The sequence below is a fragment of the Phyllostomus discolor genome, chromosome 14 (genome assembly GCF_004126475.2).
Source record: "Phyllostomus discolor isolate MPI-MPIP mPhyDis1 chromosome 14, mPhyDis1.pri.v3, whole genome shotgun sequence".
NCBI lineage: Eukaryota > Metazoa > Chordata > Mammalia > Chiroptera > Phyllostomidae > Phyllostomus > Phyllostomus discolor.
In genome coordinates, this window is record NC_040916.2 from 3,947,666 (window position 1) to 3,974,269 (window position 26,604).

The window sequence follows — 26,604 nt, forward strand, 5'->3', positions numbered from 1 at the left end:
TGCACACACACGTGCCAGCTACCCAACGGCCAGCAGTCTTGGTTTGCCCACGAGCCAGGGGAATGAAAAGAAGTACTCTCCCGACAAATCTTCAATAGCTTCTCCAGATCCCTTCTAGGGCGGGCTGATCCCTGGAGGACTGGGGGAGAGGTGGGGAGGAGCTTTGGGCAGCCGGCCCAGCCCACGATCTATACTCACATCAGCCAGCAAGAAGGCATCCACCTCATTGTGGTAAGTGTCAAACAGAAGACTCAGGGCCTGCCTAGGAAGTTGGGGACAGGGAAAAGTTAAGTCATAGAAGTCAGGACAGACCCCCGCCCCATGGACTGGCCAACCCATTCTCTCCCTTTTTCCAGGTCTCAGGAAACTGACTCTGGTTTAAAGGAGTTGTCACTCCTTCCATATGTCCCATGAAGACTGAAAAGCAGCAAGTCCTTTCTATCCCGCCACCTCTCACCTGGAGAATGACGGCAAAGTACTAGAGGGCAGAGATGTAACACACCTGGAGTGGGCACCGTCCCCATGAGACTCCTGACTCCACCCCCAACACCTGCAAGAAGCCCTGGCCGGAAGGTAAACAGGGCATCTGCTGGGGTCCCCTTAGAGTTCCTGCTTGGCCCAAATCCAAGATGACACCACTCTCACCTGCTGATGGTCTGTTTGACTGGCCTCTCCTGCAGATGGACGAGGTAGTTCAAAGTGGAGGGGCTCTGGTCATCGTTCACCTGTGTAACAAGTGCCCTATTCAGGGAGGGTCGGGGCCTTCATCTCAGCCCAGCACTCCTACCCTACTCCCACTAAATGTATTTGTTCCGTATCACCCTCTGCTACCCCACGAACCGTCCGGGCCAGGTCGCTGCGTACAGATTTCTGCTCCATCAACTGTAGCCGAATGTCAATGTCAAACTTGCGGCAGTATTGAATGTACTCATGGCTTCCCAGGGCGTGCTTGCTGGTGGGACAGAGGGACAAGACCGTTAGCATCCTGGGGACTTGGTGGGAAAGGAGGTTTAGACCTGAGCCTTAGGGAGAAACAAGAGAACCGGGAGGTGACCCAGGGGGGCTATCTGTGTTATACCCCTACCTTGGTTCCTAGAAATGTCATGGTAGAGCCTGTCTAAAGAAAAGCCACCTAATATACTAAGCCCTTAGTCTGTACAAACACTGACTTTCCCAGATATTTATTACCTGTATTGTTATCGGTGGTTCACTCCAGGGTGGGGACTTGTGGTGGGGTGGGGAACAGAGGGACTTCTCAGGGGACAGTGTTTAAACCCCATTCTTGGCTTTGGGATACAAGCCATGTTGGAAGTCAGCCTGTACTCACACTTGGGTGTGGAGCTCAGTGAATGACACTGTGCCCCTGCTGAGGTCCTAGGTGTCCCACCCTCTACTGTTACCAACTGGGGTGCTGAGGTCAGCCAAGCACACCCAGCAAGATTCCAGGTCTGTTATCCCAACACCCATCAAAGGTCTGCTTCTTCCCTTCCTCTGGGGGTCCTGCCTGATTGTGAATAACTATATAAACCTCTACAGACTTCCTGGCAGACACCTGCCTGCTTGCCATTCCCTCTGCTCATGACAAGTGAGACCCCACCTTCACCCCAAGCTCAGAGAAGGAGGCCTAGGAAGTCCCTCCATGATTCAGCTTCTTCCTTCCTCCCAAATCACACCTCAGTCAGAAAGGAAACCCAGAAGAGAGGCAGGGTGAGTCTCACCTGCAGGCTAGCACTGCAGGCCTGGGCTGGGTTCCAGCAGCTGAGGAACAGAAGCCGGAAAGGGACTTCCTTCCTCAGCACAGCTGGGAGTCTAGGCCAGCAATGCAGGAGAGAGTAGAGGAGCAAAGGGAGGGAGGGGTGTGTGTGGAGCCAATGGAGGGGCCCTGGCCCGAAGCCAGCCAGGGTTCAGTTAAGACTTAAGGGAGTTCTCCACATCCTGAGGGACCAAGCCTCTGAGCGAGGCCCCAACCTGCTAAGTATGAGCTGCAGCCAAAACCTAGGGCTGGAGAGACTGGGCTCTGGGGCAGGTCTGGTGGGAGTGCCCTGGAAGGAAGGAAGAGTGTGGTTCGGTGGGGAGGAGGCAGGAAACCCAACCCTCCTCTGGGACTGTCTCGGGGCTCTTATCTGAAAGCAGCCTGCATCCTGGCCCTGCCACTCCCCCTGGCATCAGCCACCCTGCTAGGCACAGTGGGAAACCACAGGGCTTCCTTGGGAGCTGGCAGCTTTCTGGACCCCCCGAGAGGGACCTTTCCACCCCATCCAAGGCAGCTGTCTTGTGCTCAGGGGTCTGGACTTCTCTGTTGGTGAGAAAGAAGAGAAGAGACTGGATGGAGGCTCCTGGCTCCATCCAGGAGACCTGGCTCCTGGACGCAGGTCCCCTGGGGACTTGCTCGCCTTCTGCATGGAAGGCCTTCCTATGTGTGCATTTTAGTTGGAGTAAGGGAGGCATGACCCCAGGACCATCGTCCTGTCCCACCTCACCCTGCACACTCCCCCTCGGCCTTGGCAAGAAGGTAGAGCCAGACAGCTCATCTGCCACCTGTGGACCGATAGATGGGGGGCCCACAAGGGAGATTGGACAGTACCCACCTAATCGGATCCCCACGAATTCCTCCCTTTGGGCTGGTCCTTCCCTGGTAGATTTACTGATTGCTCACTGGGCCATCCTCACATTTAATCCTCACTACATTTACGGAAGAAACTGAGGGTCAGGGTTTTGCAACCAGTACGTGGCAAGCTAGAACCGGAACCAGCCACGATGATGTGCCCCACTCTGCCCCTTGTCCCCTTACGACAGTGACAGGCTGCTGAGGGTGCTTCCCATCTAGGACCCCTCTCAGTGTTCCAGGGGAAACTGCAGACACATGGAAACACCTCGTCGCCACTCCCTGGAGTTGTGCCATGTGAGGTTCTACCCCTTTCCTTTCCCAGGAGAGGGCACAGAAGCCACAAAGGCCCCATGACATCCCTCAGGCTAAAGAAACCAGCTGAGAACTGCTCTAGCCATAGATCAACCGTCCTTCATCTACACCTGGATCTAGGAGAAAGAGCAAGCAGTGGTACTTATAGGCTCCCCTGAGAACTAGGACACAGGCCTCTCCTATCCCCACTCCAAGGCCTGCTTTCATGGGCAACAGGCAACTGGAAGCGTGCGGAGGAGAGCAGGTCTCTATTTCCTGATCTGCTGCTGTCTGCCTGATTCCACCTGCCACGTGAAGGGTGTAATCCCCCACTCCAGCCAGAGCTCCAGAGCTACTGCTCCACATCTGACTGTCCAAGGAGGCCACTTGCTGCAGAGGACACTGGCTGGAGAGGAGGCTGGCTGCGAGCCTTGGGTGAGGAGGCTAACCAGCAGCACATGCCAGAGGGGACAGGCTTGCTAGCATTGGGAAGGGGGAAGAGAGAGCAACTGAGATTTCTCCCCTAGGTTCCACTGGGCACTTCTGCCCAGTCCTCCTCCTGCCCCTCGCTATAGGCTACCTCACATAATCCAGGGCAGGAGGGAACCCCCCACATAGTCCCCCGCCACCCGTCTCTCCGTCTCTCCACATCTCTCCACGTGTAGAAGTCTGCAAGCAAATATGACCTAGTCTTTGCCTAACCTCTGCTCCAAACTCTTTCCACAGATTTGGCTCAGGAAGCCAGCCAACCCTGCTGGAAGACGGAGCTCCTGGGAAAGTGCAACGTGGCTGAGAGTGTGCCTGGAAAGCAGGAGTCCTGCCTGTGGGACTGCGGGGCAGCCAGCAGCCCGGAGCCTGGAGCCCAGCACCTCCCCTAGGAAGCCCCTGGCAAAGCTACTACCCAGAAGGCAGGTGCTGCATCCTATCCCACCCTGCTCGTCCCCCAGTTCACTCACTTCTGCAGGAACTCCTCCAGCCCACAGGGCTTCAGCACAAAGTTGCCCACATCCACATCCCTCAGTTCATCATGGGTGTAGCACAGGGTCTGGTAGATGAGCAAGTCCACAGTGGAGGAACCTGTGCAGGGTGGGGCAGGGGAGCAATGAAGGGAGTGGTTAGGGCAGGAGGGGCTCAGCCTCTACCCCGATCCCCATTCCCGGCTAAGCATGCTCCAGCACTATCACCAACCGGATAAAACAGTGTGGGGTTAAAGGAAGTGACCATGGACCTAAGAAGCTCGCCCCAGAGCCAGTCTCCCACAGGAGCTTCCTGACTGTCCATCATGCAGGCCACGAGGTGGGGTGGGAACTGAGACCAAAGGATCCCAACCCACCTTCAGGGAGGCTCACCCTCCTCCCCTCAACTTACAGTTGCAGGTAAAAGTGAGTGGCTCCCGCAGGCTGTCACACAACACTGTCACCTTCAGGTTGACCTCATCCCCAAGGTGCTCTGGGCTTGGGGTGACAGCACTCCAGACATATCCAGTTAGGAAGTAGTCTTGGATATTGGAGCCAGACCGAAGGCTATGCAGGAAGAGAGGGAGAAGGACCCTCGCTCTGCCTTCAGAAGAGAGCAGCCGAGAAGAGCCTGCTGGGACCCACCCGCCCTGAGGCCCAGGGCCCCTCTGCACCCACTCGGCCCTGCCCTCCAGGTCTGCAGTCCAGGGCGAAGGTGGTGGGGAAGCAGCTCTGGGAAACCGAGTCCTTGACACATTTGCTACAGTCACAAAATGTTTCCCAAGGGGAGCTGAGCAGTAGGGATAGTTCTAAGACAACAAAGCGCCCCAGGCTAAGTGCAACAGAAAGATTTTCTGAATCCATTTCCTTTCTGTTTTAGCTCCAGATAACACTCCCATCTCCGTCTGGGGGGTACTTGCTCCTAAGGGCCACTGAGCCTGAAGGGGTTGGGGTAATTTGACTGTTAAATTGAGGCTTTATAACTTTTGTCAAATCCGTGAAACATCTAAGGTGCCTCGTTAGCACGGTAAGTAGCACATCGGCCTCACAATCTGAAGCTTCTAAGATTTCAAAAAGCCTACAGACACCTATTATAGGAAGCATCCCATAGCTCTGAAGTGAGGTTTATTACATGTGCTGCTCCTTTCTTTCTAGAAAGAGGGGACCTCCTCCCCAGCCCCCACAACCCCATTCTTTAACTCTTACATATCCAGCATGTGGCAAAACGCAGCGACTTCCTCATCTCTCTCCTCCGAGACCTCAAACAGCTCGTGGCCATTGGTGACAGCATGGGGCCGAGAGACCGCCTTTAAAAGGGGAACAGCTGTCTCAGTGCCTTGGCCCTCAGGACGCCCCTTCCCCCTGCCCTCGGACCTGCTGCACTATTCCACTCTAGGTGTGAAGACTTTCAAGGCAATGGATATTCGGTGAAAGGGGCACAAACAATATGGAAAATCCTGGAATAGATTTATCTGCCATCTTAGGAGACCAAGAGCCAAGTTGAAATAGAGAACTTGAAGCTTTGGCTGAGTCCAGAAACCAAACCTCCTTCCCAAGGGGCAGTTTCTAATAAGCTCAGTGCAGCAGGTCAGGCAGGTAGGTGGAGATTTGAGGTGGAGTAAGGTTAGGTGGATACATTCTCAGACAAGACCTTAAACTGTCTCCTGTAGTCACAGCACTGCTGTTTTCGCTCACCCACAGGGAGTGCTAAAAAAGCCCTCTGGCTAGTCCTGCCGCCCAGCCCCGAGAGCAGGAAGTAGGGGAGCTGGTGCGTGATGCGAGGCGAGGGTGTCTACCTGATGGGCCTGCCCACAGCCGCCAGGCAAGGCCACCCCAAGGCAATGAAGCTGCAGCTAGAACAGAATGCCCACAGCCTGTGCCAACACCTGCTTCCGGGAGCCTAAAGCTAGGGTCTGCACACACAGCAGTGCCTCGCTTCTCACCCCAACCCTGGCTATTCTTATATCCTCCCCACCCCTTGGGCAGAGGGCAGCACCGAGCTCCTGATTTGAATATCCAGAGTTTCTGCTGAGTGACCCTCTCCTGTGAGCCTTGCTCCCATGGGTGAGCAGGGAGGGGGTGCGGCGAGGGGAGGGCAGCAGTGGGGGCAGCTGGCATGTGAGGCCCTGGCTCTGCCAAGTTCATGACTGTGTCCCAGTCAAAACAATAGTACCACTGTCAGCAATTAACCCACAAAAGGGAGAGCAAAGAGTGACAGAGCAACAGAACCAGACAAAGAAACAGAAACAGAGAGACAGAGAGTCAGAGAGAGGAGGGGAAGGCAGCGGGTAGAGAACAGAGTAGCTTCTGAAGGCCATTTTCATGCCCTTCCAGTGCCACTCCCTGGCTCCATAAGAAAACAAAGCCACTTACGTTCGCCCTGCTGGCAGGCCCTGGTGGCATCGCCCGGTGCTGGCTGGGAGAGTCTGCCAGGCAGAGGCTGGCAGCGGGGGTACCAAGCTGGCACTTGGAGCCAACCATTTCCAGAGCTGGCTCCGCAGGCCTGGGGTAAGGAGGGTCGCTCTGGCTGGAAGCCCGGCGAAGGCGGGGTGGCGGCACAGGCCGAGGGCCTGAGGGGTCCCTCCGCCCAGGAGGATGGGTCCCTGCATGGAGCTGAGGCGGGGAAGACCAAGGCCGCATATCCCCACTAAGAATGGGCAAGACCTCTGTGCTTTGCCCTCGCTTCTTCAAGGAGACTCTGGAGTGAGCTCCCTCTTGCAGCTCTGATGACACACAAGGGAAGGGGGAAGGGGGGGAGTGGAGGGAGTGGGAGAGGGAGTGACAGAGGTGACCACCTACCAGGGTGGCTGGACCCGGTGAGCAGGCCCTACTCAGCGGGAGGAACTGGGAACTGGGAACAGGACTCTCCCTGCCCTATAAATAGCAGGAGCAGCCCCACCTCTCAGAGCAGGGCCTCTCAAAAGCCCTGAGCTCCATCCAGAGCTATGACTTATCTGAGGAGCTGATGCTACTTTGGGGGCTCTCTCAACAGCAGCACAGGAAGGAAGGACACGTGGCTTTTTCAGAGTCTCGAAGGATTCCAATTGCTAGGCCATGAGGTGGGAAAGTCCCGGTGTCCCTTGGACAATTATAAGGAGGAAACAGGGAAGGAACGAGGTGGAATACTGTCCCTACAGAAGTCATCAGCCACGAGGGTGCCTCTTGACCCTTCTAGGACCAGGGCTTACGGGGCCCAAGGGGAAACACAGAGTGGTCTTCCCGTCCCGCCTGAGGGCATGCTGCTGGTACTTCTTTAAACCAGAAGAAAAGATCAGAACCACCCTGGAACCCACTGTGTGCTTTTTCAGAAACACTTTTCTATTTTATATTATGAACCGATGAAAGTGAAACCACTGTTGTCATACTACATGTTGTCCCCAAACATTTCAGCGTGAAAAGTGGTGAGTGGCAGTGATGGGCACACAGCACCCGGGATGTACTCCACGCCACTGCACTGTATGCTCACAATTAGGAAAGGGACTACAGGTAATGCAATTTTACCATGATTAAAGAGGGACAGAGAGAAAGGTGGGGAGAAAGAGAACACAGAAGTAGACACAGGAAAACAGAGAGAGAGAGAGAGGGAAAAAGAGAGACAGGGAGAACACAGAAGGAAAGAGAGACAGAGGAAAGAGGGAGATAGGAGAGAGACAGACACAGAGAAAGACACACACACATGGAGCAAGAGACGCCGAGAGAGACAGAGAGAGTGAGGACAAACCAGCTTTGAAATGGGAGAGACCAGGCTGTGGGCTTTGGACCACCAGGCAGCACTGCTGCGGGGTCTGGACCAGGGTCTGATATTCAGTGAGCACTGAACAATGGTTACTATGAGGACTGAGCCTCATCACCATGCAGCATTTCTGGCAGAGCTAAAAGCAAAAGCAACTCACTCCTGTCCACAAGGCCATTGGGCCACAGAGCCAACAGTGAGTCCCAGAACCCCAGTTCTACCCTCACATCGTAAAGCAGGCACACACTGGGGACTGGGATTCTGAAATACCTGCACCCGGGAGATACATAAAACTCAGCCCTGGAAAGGACCCATGTCTCTAGGTGTCCCTCCTCCTCTCCCTCACCAGGACCCAGGGGCCCAATGGCAGAAGCAGAGGGCAGAGGAGTACAGATATGAGTATGTAGCAGATTTGGAAGAGCAAAGAAGAACTGTTCTGTTTCTGAATGACACGAGGGAAGGAAGACAGAAGAAACACACTAAGGTCCTCACCGAAGCAGCAGAAATCCGGTGGTTCTTGCCAGATGTCGAATTTTTTCGGTTGGCACAGCGAGAAACATAGGTGCGGGGGGGCACCTGAGGGGGCATGGTCTTGCTCCGGGCCACGGGTTTTCCAGGAGTGTCCTTGCCGAAGTCCAGGGGCCCCTGGCCCTCCTTCCAGCCCCTGGTGGCATCCCGCAGCATCTCTGCATCATAGGTTGACTTCAAGTTGAGCCGTGTGATCGCATCATTGATGCCGTCGTAGTCCACAGACCCCCGGAGGTGCCCTGTGCTCCCACCTCTCGGCCCCTCTTCCTCCAGGATCTGAGGCCCTAGCAATTTGCCTGGAGGCTGCTCAACCAAACAGAGAGTGTTGATGTCACTGGGCTGGGAGATCTTGGAGGGAGACGGGGATCCCTTTCTGGGAGGCAGGGGAGGGGTGTCCCAGATAGAGACTCGAGGAGGCAGAGGAGGTGGGGACAGTTTCTTAGAAGAGCCATCTATGTCCCCAGGTCTTGGGGACAAAGAGAGCCCTCCATCTGAACCATCAAAAATGTAGAGATAGTCTCTAGCCAGGGAGCCTGTGGGCCAGGGAACCGGGCCAGGCGGGGAGCCCTGGGAGGTAGAGTGGTTGGGCAGCCCTTCCTGTGGGGACAGTGTGTTATAATTGAGGGTAGGATCGGAGCCAGAGAGACCGCGTAAGAGCTTGAGGTCCTTCTGCCTTCCCGCCGGCTTGCTGTAGAAGTCCAGGACAGGCTCATCCCAGCTGATGAGACAGGGGTCTGGGTTCTGCTTGCTTCTGTTTTCCTCCTTGTCGTGCCGGAGCCGGGACAGAGCATCGTACTCCATCTGCAGGGCTTCAGCCATGGCCAGCTCTTTGCGGCTGATGCCCACCGACTCCAGGGACTTCCAGTGTTCCCCATTGCCCTGAGCGGACGACATGGTGAGGGTGGGGATGGAGGGGGCCAGGAAGTCTACTTCCTGCCAACGTCAGGTCTGCAGTGTTGTGGCATGGTGTCTGACAGGCACCTGTAGGTGAAGGGTAAAAATATCAATGATTCAGCCACAAAAAGAGATGTATTAATAATCTGACTTAAGTGACATCACCTGGGCCAGTGCCTCTTTCTTGATTGCCTACAACATTTGGAAACAAACAGCGCCCTGATTGATGTGGCTCAGTGGGTTGGGCGTCATTCCACAAAATGAAGAGCCGAGGGTGTGATTCCTGGTCAGGGCACATGCCTGGGTCGCAGGTTCAGTCCCCAGCTGGGGCACATACAGGAGGCAACCAATCGATGTTTCTCTCTCACATCAATGTTTCTCTCCCTTTCTCCCTCCCTTCCCCTCTCCCTAATAAATAAACACAATCTTAAAGAAACAGAAAGATAAGGGAAAAACAGACATACCAGGACAACCTTATGTATCTATTACAGCCGTCCACCCTCCCATTCATCTGGACATGTTTCCGCCTCCGGTCTCTAACGCCCATTCTCATCTCTCTCACAGGTACTCAGAGGAAAGAAGGATGTATCAGCCAAGAGGAGAAGACAGAAACAAGGGCTCGTCAGTCAGTTTAGAGGCAGCCCTCAGAGGCTGCTGGAGGAGAATGTGAAGTGGTACAACCTCTCTAAAGAGGCAGCTTCTTGAACAGGTTAACAGTCACCTACTGTAGGACTCAGCTGTCTCGCCCAAGGAAATGAAAGCACGTATCCACACGAAGATTTATACGTGACTATCCATAGCAGCCTTATATGTAATATCTTAGAACCAGGAATAACCCAAATGCCCACCAATAGGTATACAGATGAAAAGAATGTGATATGTCCACAGAAATGACGATTCATCAGCAACAAAAAGGAATGAACTATTGACACATACAGTATCATAGATAAAGATCAAAATATGCTAAGTAAAACACACCAGATAAAAGAGCATGTGTATGTAGAACTCCATTTATATAAAATTCTGGAAAATGAAGACTAGTCTATAGTAAGAGAGCAGATCAGTGGTTATCTGAGGAAGGGTGGGAAAAGAAATGAACCTTGGGGCATGAGAATATGTTCATTATCTAGACTGTGGCAAAGGTTTCACACGTGTCAAGGCTTCTCAAACTGTACACTTTAAGCATGTACAGTTTACTGTACATCAATCGTACCTCATTAAAGCTGTAAATGGAAAGTACAGCGCAGCACAATGTGGCACAGGCTGCACAAGGATCCTCCCTAAATACGCTAACGTGAGCAATGAAACAAGCTTTCCAAAGGGTGAGCCCAGGTGGCCAATGGATTACAGTTCTGCCAAAATATTGATTTCCCCTAGGCCCTCAGGAAGCCAGGCAGAAAGGCAGGGCCCCGCGCCAGCTGCCTCTAACTGCAGGCAGCCCCCCTCATTCACTCTTATTGGCACCCTTTCTTTTAGAAGCCGTGACACGAAAAAGACACGGAGCAAATGGTTGTAATAACAACGGTAGGCTGGCCCACCGGTTCTCAACCCTAGCTGTACGTTAGAAACTGGGGGAACTTTTTAGAAGTATAGTCCCCCCTCATTCACTCCCAAGAGACTGTGATTTCATTGGTGTAAGTAGGGCAGTAATATTTTCAAGCCACCCCCCGCCCCCACTGCCCCCGGAGATTCTCGTCTGTAGCCGAAGCTGAGAACCAACAGGCCTATGTGTGTGCAGTAACTCCTCAATGTTACTGACAGGTTCTTGAAGCTGTGACTATACACAAAACATAGAATAGAACCAATTTCACCACAGGCCAATAATACAAACAAGAGTTAAGTTCCTAGGGCATATTTCTGGTCACAGAAACATCACCAAACTTCAAAAGAAAGACCCAAATCATTTCTAATATTAAACATTGAAAGAAATGTGTGCTATCCACACAAGTGAGATCATTATTTTCCAACTCACGTATTCCAGTTCAGGGTCATGGGTGACAGGAGCCTCTCCCAGAAGCTCAGGGAGCAAGGCGGGACCCTACCCTGGACAGGACACCCTTCCACTGCAGGGCCCCTCACACCCACATGCACTCAGAGTGGGACAATTCAGACACACCAGTCCACCTAAGGGGCACATCCCTGGGAGGTGGGAGGAAACCGGAGCACCAAGAAAACCCACGGAGACACGGGGAGAACATGCAAACTCTGCACAGGCAGTGGCCCTGGCGGGGATCGATTTTATTTTTTCATCAATGTCACAACAAAATGATGTTATTCAAGAACCTGCTGTACATGTGTTTCAGATGAGCTTGGGGAGGCTAAGTGTGAAGTAGTCACATCTGACCCTTAGCACCGGCAACAAAGAAGTTCACGATTTCAAAAAATTATCAAAAATTGTACATTCTATTGTACTGCTTATCCGGCAGATAATAAATATATGAAGCATGTTCTTCCTCCAGATTAGAAAACTGAAAACATCAACAGGAAAAAGGTTCAGACAGATTCTTAGGTGCAAGTTCCATCAGATCCAAAAGGAGTTAGCAAACAAATAAAAGAAAGTAGAGAGAGAAAGCAAAATGAATTGGGACAAGGGGATCCCCTAACTGAGGCCCCGCCCACCACCCCAGGACCCCATGCATCTGCCAGGCACAGGCACCGGACCCTCAAGGGCCCGGGCTGGCTCGGCGAATTTTAAGAAGTAGTTTCCCAAAGACAAATTAGCCCAAGCCCAGCCTCAGGCGCACAGAGCACTCCGCCAATTTTTCTGCCTGTTTGAGTCTCTCCACCCTTCAAAAGCTTCTTATAAATTATTTTTTATCTACAGAGAGTCAGAGGCAGTCTTTCTATTTGAAATTCAAAGGAATCAGGTGGCCAGATGAGGATACCAGGAATTTAGCTGCCCAGAGCTGGAAAGCTGGTCCCAGGAAAAGGAGGTCCCCGTGCTTTAGATGAGAGCCACTAGGTAAATGCTCAGGGTCGGACTGAGTTTAAGCCTTTTGATCCCCACTGTGGATTCTGGGCCCAAGCTGGGGCAAGCGGAATAGTAAGAGGTACCTCAGCCAGGCACCTCTGTGAAGAAGGAGCTTGAAGTCATTGGAAGGAATCTCTCCCAGCGTCCTGCCTCTCCCTCCTGCTGAGTCACCCATGTAAGCATTCGGCCTCCCTTTCCCCCCTATGCTCCTGTCAGCCCCTCCACAGGGTCCATCAGATGGCGCTCCACGAATTTCCCCTCCCTCTCCTGTATCTCCACCTCTTCTCCTTAACTCAGTCTGTCTCTTCGGCACGTAAACATGTTCAAGCTTCTTCTAACTTTAAAAGGAAAGTGGGAGAAGAAAACCACTACTCCCCAAGCACTTTCCCTTGGCTTTTTTTTTTTTATCCTCACCTGAGAACATGCTCATTGATCTTAGAGCAAGGAGAAGGAAGACAGAGAGGGAAAGAAACATCGATGAAGTTGCCTCTTGCAGTGCCCCCACCCCCTATAGGCCAGAACTGAAACCTACAACCTAGGTATGTGCCCTGATCGGGATTCGAACCCACAACCTTTCAGTTATGGGATGATGCTCCAACCAACTTAGCCACACTGGCCAGGGCCCCTTGACATGTTGTCCTCCAGCTAATAATCTCTCCGTTCTTCCTTCCCTTCCCAGCCAGTTTCTCAATTCTCCCTTTTCATTTACTCTTCAACTCACCGTCATCTGGCCTCTGCCCCTAACACTCCTCTAAAGCTGGCCCAGCAGCTAGACCCAGGCCGTGCAGTTCCGAAGGCATGTCCACCTGCCTGCTTATGGCTGTTGCACTGGGCTCAAAGACCATGCCCTTCCTCCTTAAACACTCTGCCCCTGGCTCCCTGGACACCAGCTTTTTTGTTCTACACATCCTTCTTCGTCCTGCTCTTCCTCTGTGCCCCCCTGAAACACTGGTGTTGGCCCAGGAAGCCATTCTCAGCCCACTGTTCACTCAGCACACTCTCCTTGGGCAGCTTCATCTGGTCTATCTCCTATCCACACCACTTACGTGTTGATGATTCCAAATGTGTAGCTCCCCCCAGGTTTATAAGCCCACCCGTTCCTCATACCCCAAATGTCCCAAACTGAATGGTCACCTTCTTTCCTCCCGACACCTTCTCCTCCCTCTGGTTCCCCCCTGTGGGATGGCACCACCCATCACCCACACTAGAAACCTGCAGCCTTTCTGGAGTTCTCCTTCCTCGCATCCTGTGTCCAATGCCAAGGTCTACCAACCTGTCCTCTTCATCGGTAACTCTTCCCAAATCTACTCCTTCTATCAAGACTGCTGCTGTTCTAATTAAACCCTTTTCTTCTCACACGGGCTATTACAATAGCCTCTTGGAGCACTTCCTCCTACTAATCTTTCCCTCTATAAGGCTTTCTCCACAGAGCAGCCAGAGGGCTCTTTCTGGAGTGTAAATCTGATCCACTAACTCCCTGGTTAAACCCCTTCTAAGGCTCTCCATTTGGTTCCTTTACAAGGTCTTTATCACGGCCACCATCTCCCACCAATCTGCAACCATTCATTACCAAGTATTTGATACCGCCGGGATTTTGCTTCTACTCCTGGGCAAGTGCTTCCTGATACTTGTTGCCTGACTCCAACACACTCTTCTCAGACTTTGCTCAGATACCGCGTTCTTCAGAAAGCCTCCTCTGAACCTGCAGGTGGAAGGAAGGGCCCCTTCTTTACACTCTCAATAGCAACCTGTACTTATCTCAAACATAGTCTTAAAATATTTTATTCAAAATTAAAGGTGTATGGATCAATCACCTGCACTAAGCTCCTCAAATTCCAAATTCATTTCATTTCCACTGAGAAAAATATATGTGAACTGGGATATATGGGCAGGGTATTCTGGTGGTAAGAATTTTTAGACATGGAGATAGGTGGTCAGAATGCAGGTGGCTTCCTTCTTTGGGGTCCTTCAAACATGGGACTGAGTTTCAACTCAGTAGGCCAGGTCTGGCACCCAAAGGCAGGGGGGTGGATGGACAACACCACCACGTGAAGTACCTTCTAGTTCTGGGAGTCTTGGTTCTGACCTATTGAATCCCTTCCAGCACATTTCTCAGAGGACTCCAACACAGGCTAAGGCTCCTTAACCCTGGGGGAAAGAGAAGAAAGGTCCAAGGATGACCCAGCAGGCCCAGCTCCTGAGGTTCTTCCCAGCCTGGAATGCAGAGGAGGGAATCTGAGCTGCCCGTCTCTAACCACCACCACCTGTCCCTGGCCTCCTGGCCGGGATGCCACCAGACTGTCTGTCAGCTGTGCTGAGAAGGAGGCCCAGCCTGCTGACAGTTCATGCCTGGGCCACACTGAGAGCCGCTTCTCGCAAAAGGCTCGGGCTCAGCTCACTCTGATGCTCAGGGATCCACGGTGAGGAGGTAGGACAGGCAGCAACCCTTAGCACCAGGAGAGTCACCCCTAAAGTGAAGAGCAGGTTCGGAGTAGAGTGGCAGCCAGAAGCAGGGGAAATCCAGAGAAGGAAAGAGGGGCGGCAGTAGCAACCAGTCCCAACAGCCTGGAGCTATGGTGAGACTCACGCTCCAAACCGAATTTTCCAGCAGGAGGGGCAATGCACCAAGTATTTTAGGAATCAGTCCCATCACATTTCCTGCCTCCCGCTTCCCCAATTCACTTCATTCTCTGCCAGCTTCTGCTGCGCTGATAACTTAGAAACTGCTCTATTTCCTTAGTCCTCAAGTGCTACTAGAAATTCTGTAAAAAAGCAAACATCCATGTAGGTCCCAGGAGAGAGGCAGGGCGGATCCATCCACAGAGAGGAGGCTGGGGCCAGTACTGCTACGCCGCACAACCCCAGGGGGCACCCACACACTGTGCTCTAAATGAATGACACCCTTGACCACAACAGAGAAAGCCACGTGAATGGTGCTCCCTGGTTGTGCACCTCGGTGGCCCTGGCTGTGTTCTCATTTGGTAACCATCTCTCAGCACATGAAAATCCTCTAAAAGGTCATTTTAGCCAGTTTCCCTTCACCACCTGCATGCACGCACTGCTTGTTAACATTCATTACCCCATATGTGCGTTCTCTGTCTCGGCTTCCCCATCTAAAAGAAAGATGCAAGCATTTCACCCCTAAATACTTCAGCCTGAACCACTGAAGAACTAGGACGGTCTCTATATCAACACAATGCCACCCACAAAACCGAACATTGACACCATAACATTATTGAATATAGAGTCCATATTTGTCACTTGGGAAGTTTTTCAAACATACAAATTCCTAGTCCCTGTCCCGGAGGGTCTGATTCAGTAGAGTGAGCCCCTGGATTCTGAATGTTTGTAAGCCCCTCAAGAGATTCAAATGTGCAGCCAGGTATGGCCCACAAACGAGGGTTTCAGAACTCCCAGGAAGACAAGTGGGAACTGTGAAAAGGGACCCCAAAAAGCTCTGGTCAGCTGAAGGAAGTGGACATGCATCGGGCCAAGGAGGTCAGTGCAAGGTTCCATGCAGCACCAGGCACCAAACTCAGTTCCACACAAGCCGCCAACAGATGGCCGAAGGCTGGCAGGGGGCAGGAAATGGGGTCAGGGCCCAGACACACAACGGTTCAGAGTCAGAGGGAGGAGAGTCAAGAGAAGGCACATCCTCCAGTGAGCTGCCGAAGCGGGAGGGCCCAGCGGCCAGCACTGACAGCAGCTGTGGTGGACAGGGCTTCCTGCCGTCTTGCTCAGGATACCTTATCAGAGCTGCTCTGCTTGGGATGGCCTAATGGGTCTAGGTCATCTTCTCCTCACTTCCTGAGCCACAGAATTGGATCCCAGTGGGCACTGAGTATTGGTTACACATCAAGAGCCACGCCAGACCTATAAGTATTCAGGTGACTATGTCATAATTCCAGAGAACTTACAACGTAGCGAAGATGATAGACATCTCCAGAAATACATCAATCCCCCTCCCGGGGCACAAAGCAGGGAAGATGTCTTGGCCCATCTTTACTAGGCGGGGAAAGTGGACGGCTGTCAACAAGGTAATGAAAAATACAGAGGGTTTCCAGTCCCCAGCCTCGGGCATTTCACTTTTTAGTAGTTTTTACTAAGGAAAGTGGACTCAGTTTTAGGACTTCCCTGGGGAGCACCTTCTCCCAAGGACAGAATGGTCAAGGGGTTGGAAGCCTTAAGGACTTGATTTATCCCTTTGGCTTCCAGAGTTTTCTCTTCGGAGAGGATCCCTGACCCGAACCAACCCCCAAGAGCTGCACTTATCCATACCCAAAATTCCACTGGCTTTGTAGCCAGGGACCCACCCCCCATCCCTCAGTCCACAAACCTGCAGCCCTACTCCACCTCTCCCTCCCAGAGCCCCAGCTCAAACAGGGAAGCTCAGTGTGTGCTATGCTAGGAATCCAATTCCTCCAGCAGGAACGTATACAAGAAGGTCACGCAGGCCGACTCCTTGTCTCAAACAGATAGGCATCTGATCCCTGCTTGTGTACTGAAAACCTCCAGGTTTTACACAGCTTCTCTGACGTCAGGCCCACCACTGAATCACATGCACTGGCAGAGTCTTCCTCTCAGCTAACCTGTCACCTTGGTGTGGTTCTCAGTCCCAGACGTGGGGAGACACAAAACAACTGCCTATGTTTTCTTCCCACTCATACAGCCCCTTTCTAGAGTCCTCTTGGCCAAATTAAAGCAACCCCACATGGTTCAGTCTTTCCTGCTGGAACTTACTTTCCATCTCTAGCTTCCTTAGGCCTACCCTGGACTTTCCACTAATTTGAAGTCAAAGTGGACAAAAGAGTTAGTAGAGGGTTCTCTGGGTCCTGGGAGAGCAGAGGGACGGGTGCTCGGAGGCTGTGTGACATGGCTAGATAGAACTGGGTTTGTATTTAGAGCCCTGCAGTTCCTGATCCCAGCTCAGAAACCACTTGCAATTGGTTCTGCTCACACACACACACACACACACACACACACACACAGAATCCACAAGATCACAGCTCTCACCACATACCCTGCAGACTTGGGATCTGAGTATCAAGTCGGGGGTGGAAGAGAGGAGGCAGCTCATGGCTCCTCTCAAAACTTTCCTTCCTAGAGCTGACAATTCAGATGGGAGGACCAGGGATCAGGAGCTGGCAACCAGCTGAATGGAACCTTTTGCAAATAGAAAAGAAAGGTCTTGGCAGAGTGTGGATCTCCAGCTCAGGAATCATCTCATGAGCCAGAGCAGCCACATCTCTGTCTGGTCCACACTTCCTGCTTTCTCCCCACTGCCTGGCCTTAGCCACTGCAGCCTCAAGAACCAGCCTTTCTAGTTCAGATCCACTGGGTGGAAATGTAAACTGGTGCAGCCAGTAGAGAAAAGAGTATGGAAGTTCCTCAAAAAATTAAGAATAGAGCTATTGTATGATACAGCAATTCCTCTTCTGAGTATTTATCTGAAATCCAAAACAGTAATTCACCAAGAGATATGCAGCCCCTATGTTGACTGCAGTGTTATTTACAATAGCTAAGATACATAAGCAATGTAAGTGTCCAACCATGGATGAATGAATAAAGAAGATGTGCTAGACCCCAGCCCAGTAGCTCAGTTGGTTAGAGCATCATCCCGACGCACCAAGGTTGTGGGTTCGATCCTCGGTCAAGGTGTATACAAGAATCAATGAATAAATGCATAAATAAGTGAACAACAAATCTATGTGTCTCTCTCCCTCTCTTTCTCTAAAATCAGTTTTTAAAAAGATGTGGTATATATACACAATGCAATATTATTTAGCCATAAGGAAAGATGGACACAGAGGACAGACCATGTGAGGACACAAAGACAAAGTGGCCGTCTACATGCCAGAAAGGCCTCGGGAGAAACCAACCCTATCAACACGCTGATCTTGGATTCCCAGCTCCAAAACTGCACCGGGCTCTGAATGCTGGCCTCTGCTGATGAGCCCTGTCCCATGAGCAGCTCTAATTGTTGGGTTGGTCAAAAAGTTCATTTTTCCCCCCAGTAAGATGGCTCTAGTAGTGCTTAGTCCTCTTTAACTTCATTTGAAACAATTTTGTTAGATTGTATTGTGACAGCTGTCATATCAGCATGCGTTTTAAAAAAAACATCGAAACTGGTGAATTTTTGTGCAGCTATTTTAATACTGAAGATGGAACAAAATATACATTTTTGGCATAATACACTTTATTATTTCAAGAAAGGTAAAAATGCAACTGAAATGCAAAAAAAGATTTGTGCAGTGCACGGAGAAGGTGCTATGACTAATTGAACGTGTCAAAAGTGGTTTGTGAAGTTTCTTGGTACTATTGACATTTTGGCCAAATAATTCTTTGCTGTGGGGCTGTCTTACGCGTTGGAAGATGTTTGGCAGAACCCATGGCCTCTACCCACTAGAGGCAAATAGCGAGTAATAGCTGGCATACTCAAAATATCCAAATCAATAAAGTTATTGGTGAAAATGAAAAATGTGTCTTCTTTTTTATGGAAAAACTAAATGGACTTTTTGGCCAACCCAGCAAAATGACAACAATGTTGTCTGCAAAGAACACAGGCCCTCAGCCCACCTGACTGTTTGAATAGTTAGAAAATGAAACGCACTCTTTATTCTGCCCTGTATCCCAGCACAAGCTGGTCACGAGGCAGACCTTGCTAGGATCAATCAACTCCCAACACACAGTCATTTTAAAGCCTCCTCTAGGGATTGTGTCACCAGAGGAGGTGGCCCTTGCAAAATAACCCTTCGAAGGCACAACTGCTGGCACCAGAGATAAAACCACCAGATTCCTCGTTGTCTCATCCCTTGCACACCGCCTCTGTGTGCTGTAAACGCTACTACCCTGTGCCCACCAGTGTGTCTCTCCACGTTGCTCTTTATCCCATCTTCGAGATTCCCTCATTTTGCTTTCTCCTACCTCCTTAATCTATCACCAACAGATTTCATGTAACCCTCCTTACATCTTCTCTGATTCTAAATGCACAAGAAGAGCCCTGACCGGCAGCTCAGTTAGTTGGAGAATCATCCCGGTACACCAAAAGTTACCAGTTTAGTCCCTGGTCAGGGCGAGTGCAAGAATTGAGTGAATACATGAAATCGGTGTTTCTCTCTCTCTAAAATAAAAGTTTTTTTTAAAGTTAAAAAAAAATGTAGACAAAACCAAGGGGGAAAGTGGAAGCAAGGGAGGGAGGTGGGTTTGGCTGGGGTGGGGGGGGGGGGGGGGTGGGGGGGGGAATGCAGACAACTGTAATTGAACAACAATAACATAATTTTTTTTTAAATGCATAAAAAGAACCACAAAACTACCACTCTCCAGAGCATTTTCTCAACGTGTTGAGATCTTAGTTCCGGACATGTCCTGAAAAATTTGGCTCAAATATGCTCTTATAAACTTGTAAGGAAGGAAGGAAGGAAGTGAGGGAGGGAGGAAGGAAATATCAAATATTGCCCTTTGTAACAACAGTGACAGATCTAGGGGGTATTATGCTGACTGAAATAAGTCGGAGGGAAAAGGACAAAACATATGGTTTCATTCATATGTGGAATCTAAAATAAAAATGTAACAAATGGACTAAAATAAACAAACAAACAAACTAGTCTATGCAGACAACACAATGGTGGTTACCAGAGAGAAAGGGGGCGGGGACGGACGAAATGAGTGAAGCCGGTCAAATACTTGGCAAGGGAAGGAGACTAGACTGCTGATGGTGGGCACAAAACAGAGCACACAGATACCAATTATAGTGTTGTACACCTGAAATTTATGCTATTAACCTATGTTACCTCACTAAAAAATTAAAATTAAAAAAAATTTTAAAGAAGAAGAGTTACTCCCAGCTTCCTCAGCCCCCCAGAGAAAGGCAGTGGGACAGAATGTTAAGGGCTAAGAGGAACTCCCAGGATGAATTTCCCTGACGAATCCTGGCCCCCAGCTGATGTGGGTTGAAGGGGACTCTGTCCCCTCTGTTGCCTCCAGTGAACCTGGAGAGGACTCCTGAGGAAACATCTTCACAGACAACTTTCCCACCAGCACAACCGCCAGGAAAAGGACCCCACCATGGCTGGGTAGCTCAGACGGTTAGAGCATCCTCTCCATACGCCGAGGTTGCAGGTTCAATCCCCTGCAAGACTCAACCAATGGATGCATAAATAAGTGGAACAAGGAATCGATGTTTCTCTCTTTCCCTTCTTCTCTCTCTCTCTAAAATCAATTTTTAAAAACTTTTAAAAAGAAAAGAAAAAGAACCCCAACATTCCCAAACAGCAATATCCAGGATCCAGGAAACCCTATGTCTCTGAAGGTGCTGCAGGCCCCATGAAGCACTGCACAAGCCCCTCTGGGAGGGGGACGTGAGAACACGGGTGTGTGAGGATGGGGACGTAGCAGCCCCCTCTAGTCTTTGCCTGCCATCTGCTCTCCCTTCCTCAGCGCCTCAGCTTGACTTCACAGAGCCATTTGCTTCCTGCAACACAAGGGCTCCTGGCAAGGCCCAGACTGCCGCCTCTGTCACCTCCAGCTGAACCTGCAGACCAGCTTACCCAGCTTATGCCCTGTGGAATCCAGTTCTCCAGGATTCCTTCCTGGGGCTGGAAAAACTCCCTGGAGGAGACCAGCCCATTGAGCAGAATCCAGAAAGTAGGTCATAGCTGCTTCTCTCCAGAGAGAGGCACCAAAGCCAGGACAGAACATGCTCTGCCTGGGGGGAAGAGATGAGAAGCAGTGGGAATCCACCTCACGCTCAGGTTCAGTCTTGACACCCCACGTCCTCATGTTTAGGGTCAGACTAACCTATCAGTGTCTGCAAGGAGCAAGGATGCACTTCAAACACGGTCCTACTCCACGGCAAGGAGACAGGATGTATTTCAGGGTAACTGCAGACACTGGACTAACCAGAGTGCACCAAATAATGCCAGTGAGACCATCTTCCAGAGAACGTCGTTGCTGGGGATCAATGTTCTGATTTTTAGGGAGTGGCTGCAGTTCATTTAATTATAACAACTCGCTGGTGGTTTTCTGGTAGCACCTTCCTGATACCTCTAAAAGGTTTCCTCCCTTCTCCATGACAGAGTCCTCTTGTCTTTCAGAGATGAGGAGAGTGAGGACCACTAAGGGTCACCAGCTTGCCCTGGGTATCACACTGGAAAAGGGTCCAGACAGCTGACACACAGAAATAATCTTGGCCCCAGCCCTATGCCCCCCAACAAGTGCTCACTTGTAATCAATGTTCCAAAGCCTTGGGACAAGAAGAACTCACAAAATTAGCCCGCAGAACAATGCTACATGCAGAGTAGAGAAGGCGGGGCCAGCAGCCTGGTGTGCAGTGTGATGGCTCTGTCTGTGGGTAAAGAAGGGCGGCCCATCAGCCCAGGCTGGGCAGGGACACACTGTGTGGGCGGTGGGCTACTGGCAGTTGGCAGCCACCTGCTTGGCTCAGAGGAGCATGAAAGGAAGTTGAGCAAAAAAGGTAAATCAGCCATCCATGAGGTCCTCCAAGGAGCTGAAGACCTGCTCCCACACCATGCCCAGGGCAAGTTCCTGCCCTCCTTCTGGGCGAGGAAGTTCTACACCACCATTCAGAGCCCTTCCCACGGTCCCTCTGCCAGCACAGTTCCTAAACTAGCCATCTAGACGTGTGGTCTGAGACAGGGAATATCTTTTCAGTCAGCGTTAACTCCCCAAATCGAGAAAATCCCTGATAGCAATCCAAAGCCATGGTAACCACACAAACAGCACAGATACCCATACCTCCCCCCCACACACACCCACACACACCCACACACACCCACACCTACACACACTCACACACTCTCCAGCTCACTCGCCCCCTCATTGGCTCCCTGAGGACAGAAAGCTGGCCTAGATACCATGAAGTCGAGATCTTAGTATCATTGGCAAATGAGTGAGTCCGAGAAAAGTAGATGGAAGGCGAAACCCAGAAGAGAAAGGAAACAGGACTTTCGGCCCCAGGGGACGGCTCTGGGCCTTCCCAGGGAGGGCCTTTCCCAGCGGGTTCTTCCTGGTTCACATTCCAACACACTGGGGGCAGGCCCGGGAGCACCGGGGGGTGGGGGGGGGGGGGCGGGGGGGGGTGAGGGTGCCAGGGAAGAAGACCCCAGACAGGACAGCCCAGGGGGCCCTTGCCCAAGGCCATGGGCTCTGGCAGGCCTCAGGGGTGGTTATTTCCTAAGCCAGGGCTGTGTGGAAGAGTCCTGGGGTACCCACAGAGCAGGGCGGGAAAAGAAAGGGGTGCTATTTCTCAAGCAGCCCCTGTCTTTCAGCCCAGAAAAAAACACACACACACAAACAGAACACTACCAAACACCTGACACTAATTTACACAGGGCATTCGAGGCCTGGGCGTTAGTGCCCGCAGGGACACTTGCGTTTATAGAGCAAAGTCTGAGGGAAAGAGTGCCCAGCCCAACTACTCTGGCAGCAGTAAGGGACATGTCTGGTGGCGCTGGGAAGAATGACCCAGTAACGTAGGCAGGCAGATCCCTGGTATAGGCTGGGCCTCTCCATGGCCTCCCCTGGTCTCAGCTACTGAATCCCAGGAATCTGCTGCCCCTCTCCTGAACACAAGCCCTCCAGTGCTGCCCACCAGGCAGCCTGTCCGTTTCAGTCACTGACCCCCTGGAACCCCTGGCTTTGGCTATTGTTAACCCAGCCTGACCCAGGCAGACACCAGGCCTTCCCCAGTAGCCACGTACTTCCACTCCACTATTCCTGGTAGCCTGCCGGAAGGATATCCAGCTCAGGGCAGCCAAGGACACTGAACTTGCAGCAGGGATTCTATTTACCAAGGTCAAAAGAGAAACCCCACTGGGGAAGCAGGGCCCTAACAGGGAACTGAGAAATGAGGTCCCCTCCGAGATGGCCTCTCAGTGTCCAGAGGCCCCAGACTGCAGGTAGTGGTCTTGATGGTGCCAGACCACAGGGGACTCCAGCCATGACTCCCCACGTCAGCCTGGTCACCCCCAGACCTGTCCTAGTGGTAGGCCCAGTGCCTTCAGCCTGGCTTGTCTGCTCGCACAGGCAGGTATACACCCCGTGCCCTATTTCCCAGGCCGCCTGACTCAGGGCCTCGAGAAAGCCATGGGTGTGGCTGGAGGGCCCTCCTCTACCTCCTGCTTTCTCTCTCCTTGTTCCGCCCCAACTCGAGATCCTTAGATGCCCTCCTGGCCAACCCTTTTGAACTCTCCTTACTTCTTTTATTCTCAGTGTCTCCTTAACACTGTGATGCTGTGGGCGTGACATGACTGATTAAAATGCTGGCCTAGTGTCTGGGGCCAAGAACAACTCACCTGCCTTATACGGCATAAAACCCATTTTTGTATCTCTGTGCAGGAAGGGGTCAGGGAGATGTATTTTCTAAGTAAGAGGTGACTTGGGGGTGGAGGAGTACAGCAAGGAACCATGTCAGTTTATCTTACTGCTGCTCTGCACGAGCCCTGATGCCTTTCTCCCGTCCTCTGTGCCCCACTCTGCACTGGAAGGTCCCAAGGGAGAAGACAGAGGTCCCCCTAAGACAGAGCCCATCTATACCGGGGAAAGTGGACACTCAGCAGAGGGGTGAACCACTGCCCACCCAGCACAGTGTTGCACACTCAGAGTTCCCCAACCCCATCCTCACTGGGCCATCACTCACTGTGACCCTCTCTCAGGGCCTACTGGGATGGCAACAGTCAGAAGCCATTCAGCAGGCAGTAGCTGACATGCTTGGCAGCTGGACACGTAGCCAGGGTGTGAGTACGTGTGTAGGCCTATGGGAGCTGACAATCCACAGGCAGATTGCTGAAATCCCGTTACAAGTAACATAATCACCATTACAAAGTCTGTCAAATCGGTACCTCCAGGGCTGTGTCCATGGTTGTGACCAGAGTGTTTTGATGGGAGGGAGAGGAGCAAGCAGAGAGGAAGGCTAAGTGAATTGAGCACCACAGAAATAGAAGGAAGGAAACAGATCTATTGTTTGCCTCTGGTATGTTGTGCCAGATATTGTCTTGTTCAGTCCTCACAACAACCTTAAGTGTGGATATTATTACCCTTACTTTATGAATGAGGAAACTAGAAAACAGGAAAGGGACTGAGTGAATTGCTCAAGGTCGCACAACTAGTAAATAACAAGATCAGGAGTTAAACTTAAACACAAGGTCAAAATTCAGTGTTTTTCCCACCCTGCCACAGACCCAGACATATCACATTTTACTAAATGTTCAAGCTGATACCAAAGATTATTCTGATGCATCCCCGCATTCTCCCCCCACACCCCAAAACACTTCTTCGCTTTTGCCAGCTGCTCAAAAAACAAGCGAATAAGCAAGAAAAAAAACCCCAATCCAGTTTTGCAGACAAGAAAACCAATGACCAGAGGAGGGAAACGACTGTCTGAGTCACACGCCTAGTCAGTGGCCCCAGTGGGACTAGAAGCAGGTCTTGGACTCTCACTCCAGTGCTCTCCCCAGAATGAGCCCCCCATTCTCAGAATCTTCCAGGGAAGGGGCTCCCCCGGCCTTCCTGTTTCAACTCTGTCTCAGATTGGTCCGTTCCTTTCCAAGCTACTGATTACTTTCATTAAGTGAACTCTTAGGCTCTGGAAAGTGATTATTCCTTCTGGTACCTGAATGATTGAAACGGCCTCCTAGTCTGTCTCCCCTGCACTGCACTGCCAGCATAACCCTCCTGCAGTACAGCTCTGGTCATGCCACTCTGCCGATGAAAGGGTTTTTGCCTCTCCCTTCCTTGTCAGATACTCACGACTCCCCACAATGCCCTGGCTGGGCAGCTCAGGTGGTTAGAGCATCGTCCATATCTGCCAAGATTGCAGGTTGGTACCTGGTCACAGCACATGCAAGAGTCAATCAATGCATGCATAAATAAGTGGAACAACAAATCGATGTTTTTCTCTCTCTCCCCCTCTGTCTCTGAAATCACATAAAACAAACAAACAAAACACTCTACATTGAGCCCCAGCCCAGTCCCCTGCAGACCTCCCACATGCTAATGGTTCTTAACCATTCTCCAGGGCTCCACAGACTTTCACTCCTGTGAGCGCCTTCTGGAGCCCTGCTTGCCCTCTACAGAACACCTGCTCTCATACTGCAGCCTTCTCTCACGTCCTCTGACTACCACTTCGCTATCTTCCAAACATCTCTAAAAATTTTACTGCATCCTACTGCATTTATATTGTTTTGTATTATCTCTACTAGTCATCAGAATAAAAATATCTTTCACCCATGTAGGTACTTTATAGTTCCAAAAGCACTTTCATAGACATTAACCCATTAATCTTACAAATAAAAATAACCTCTTATTTATCCTGTCTTCCCCACGCTGCTCAGCGCAGTATTTCACACAAGCTCCAGAGCTGTTAAAGACCGCGTTCCAAGGGCGCTCTGACCAACCCAGAAGAGAGTCACATCCTCGTGTTGCAAGAGCAGAGGTTCTGAGGCTGAGTGAGGAAGGCCAAGTTGTAATGTACTTTTCCAGGTAGATACCTTTCCAATAGCATTTACTAGATTCTCAGAGTTTACAGGCCCCCAAAACAGTAAGCACTCTGGTAAACTTCCATACTTCTATGAAACGCTACCCAAGATTACACCAAACTTGCGGCAGCCATGTGGCAAGCGACTCATTCTGAGCGTATAGGGTTACCCCATGCCACAGAGAGATTCATCCACTCACTTGGATTTTCTGAGCATGGCGAGTTTACCTCAGGGTCAGGGGCCACGTTGAACTCCAGTCTGTATGCCTAGGGTTCAGCACAAACCTGCTGTTGGAGGGTGATGGAGTAACTGTAACCACCACCATCTACTGGGTCCTTGCCGTTTATGGGGAGCTGTTCTAGGCAGTTCATGAATGACCTCATTTCATTCACACAACAGCCTTTCTCCTCCTGGTGCTATTATTTCTCCCGTCTTCCGCAGGAGGAAACAGAAGCATGGGTACATTAAGTAACTTTCCCAAGGTCAAACAACAAGTCTATGGGGAAACCAGATTTTGAACCCAAGGAATCTGACCCCAGAGCCATGCTCTTAACCTTATGCTGAATTTATCCCATCTCTCCATTGACGAATTTGAGAATGCAAGAGCAGAGGCACTGCTGCAGATGTTTTTGTTGGAGGGACAATCAACCAACCATTAGTGAATCCACTCTCTATTATCCATAGTTACCACCAGAGTCCTTCTCAAACCCACCTCGAGTTCAGTCAGAGTACATCTACAAGTAATTTCCTGACCTACAGGGAGAAACTCCTAGTGAGTAAAACACAGAAGACCGGTTTTAATTCATTCTTAGCGAACTAAGTGCTCCCAGAACGTCAACACTGGGAAGACAGGGGTTTTGTCTGCCTTCTTCACTGCTGTGCACTCAGGAGAGCGCCGGGTCCGTCGTGCACATTCGATGCACAACCGGTGAGTGAAAAAGTTAATGAACGAAAGGCACAATGAAAACTCCTTCGCTGGCTCTGGTCAGATTAAACTACTTTCAGTTCATCTCTTTCGCCTTTCACTTCATCCCCCACCCCAGTTCCCACTCATTGTTCAGATCTCAGCCAACATTTTATTTCTTCCAGGAGTCCGATCACCCCAACTTCCTCACACAGGAATTGTCAAG

At 51.1% G+C, this 26,604-nt stretch overlaps 1 protein-coding gene across 4 annotated transcripts in view; it reads right to left on the reverse strand.

Moving 5' to 3' along the window:
- Positions 1–26,604, reverse strand: part of PIK3C2B (phosphatidylinositol-4-phosphate 3-kinase catalytic subunit type 2 beta) — a 64,962-nt gene that overhangs the window by 32,648 nt on the left and 5,710 nt on the right. Inside the window, exons 2-8 of one of the 4 annotated variants that reach the window (XM_036015576.1) lie at positions 8,081–9,097; positions 5,062–5,162; positions 4,268–4,422; positions 3,856–3,976; positions 865–952; positions 646–725; positions 199–262 (exon numbers count right to left, since the gene is read on the reverse strand). In XM_036015576.1, the coding sequence (XP_035871469.1) occupies positions 199–262; positions 646–725; positions 865–952; positions 3,856–3,976; positions 4,268–4,422; positions 5,062–5,162; positions 8,081–9,010 (1,539 nt within the window). In that variant the 5' untranslated portion in view covers positions 9,011–9,097. Of the gene's footprint in view, positions 1–198; positions 263–645; positions 726–840; positions 953–3,855; positions 3,977–4,267; positions 4,460–5,061; positions 5,163–8,080; positions 9,098–26,604 lie in introns of those variants that run through there. The other 3 variants (XM_028530581.2, XM_036015577.1, XM_036015578.1) reach the window with 3 other exon arrangements.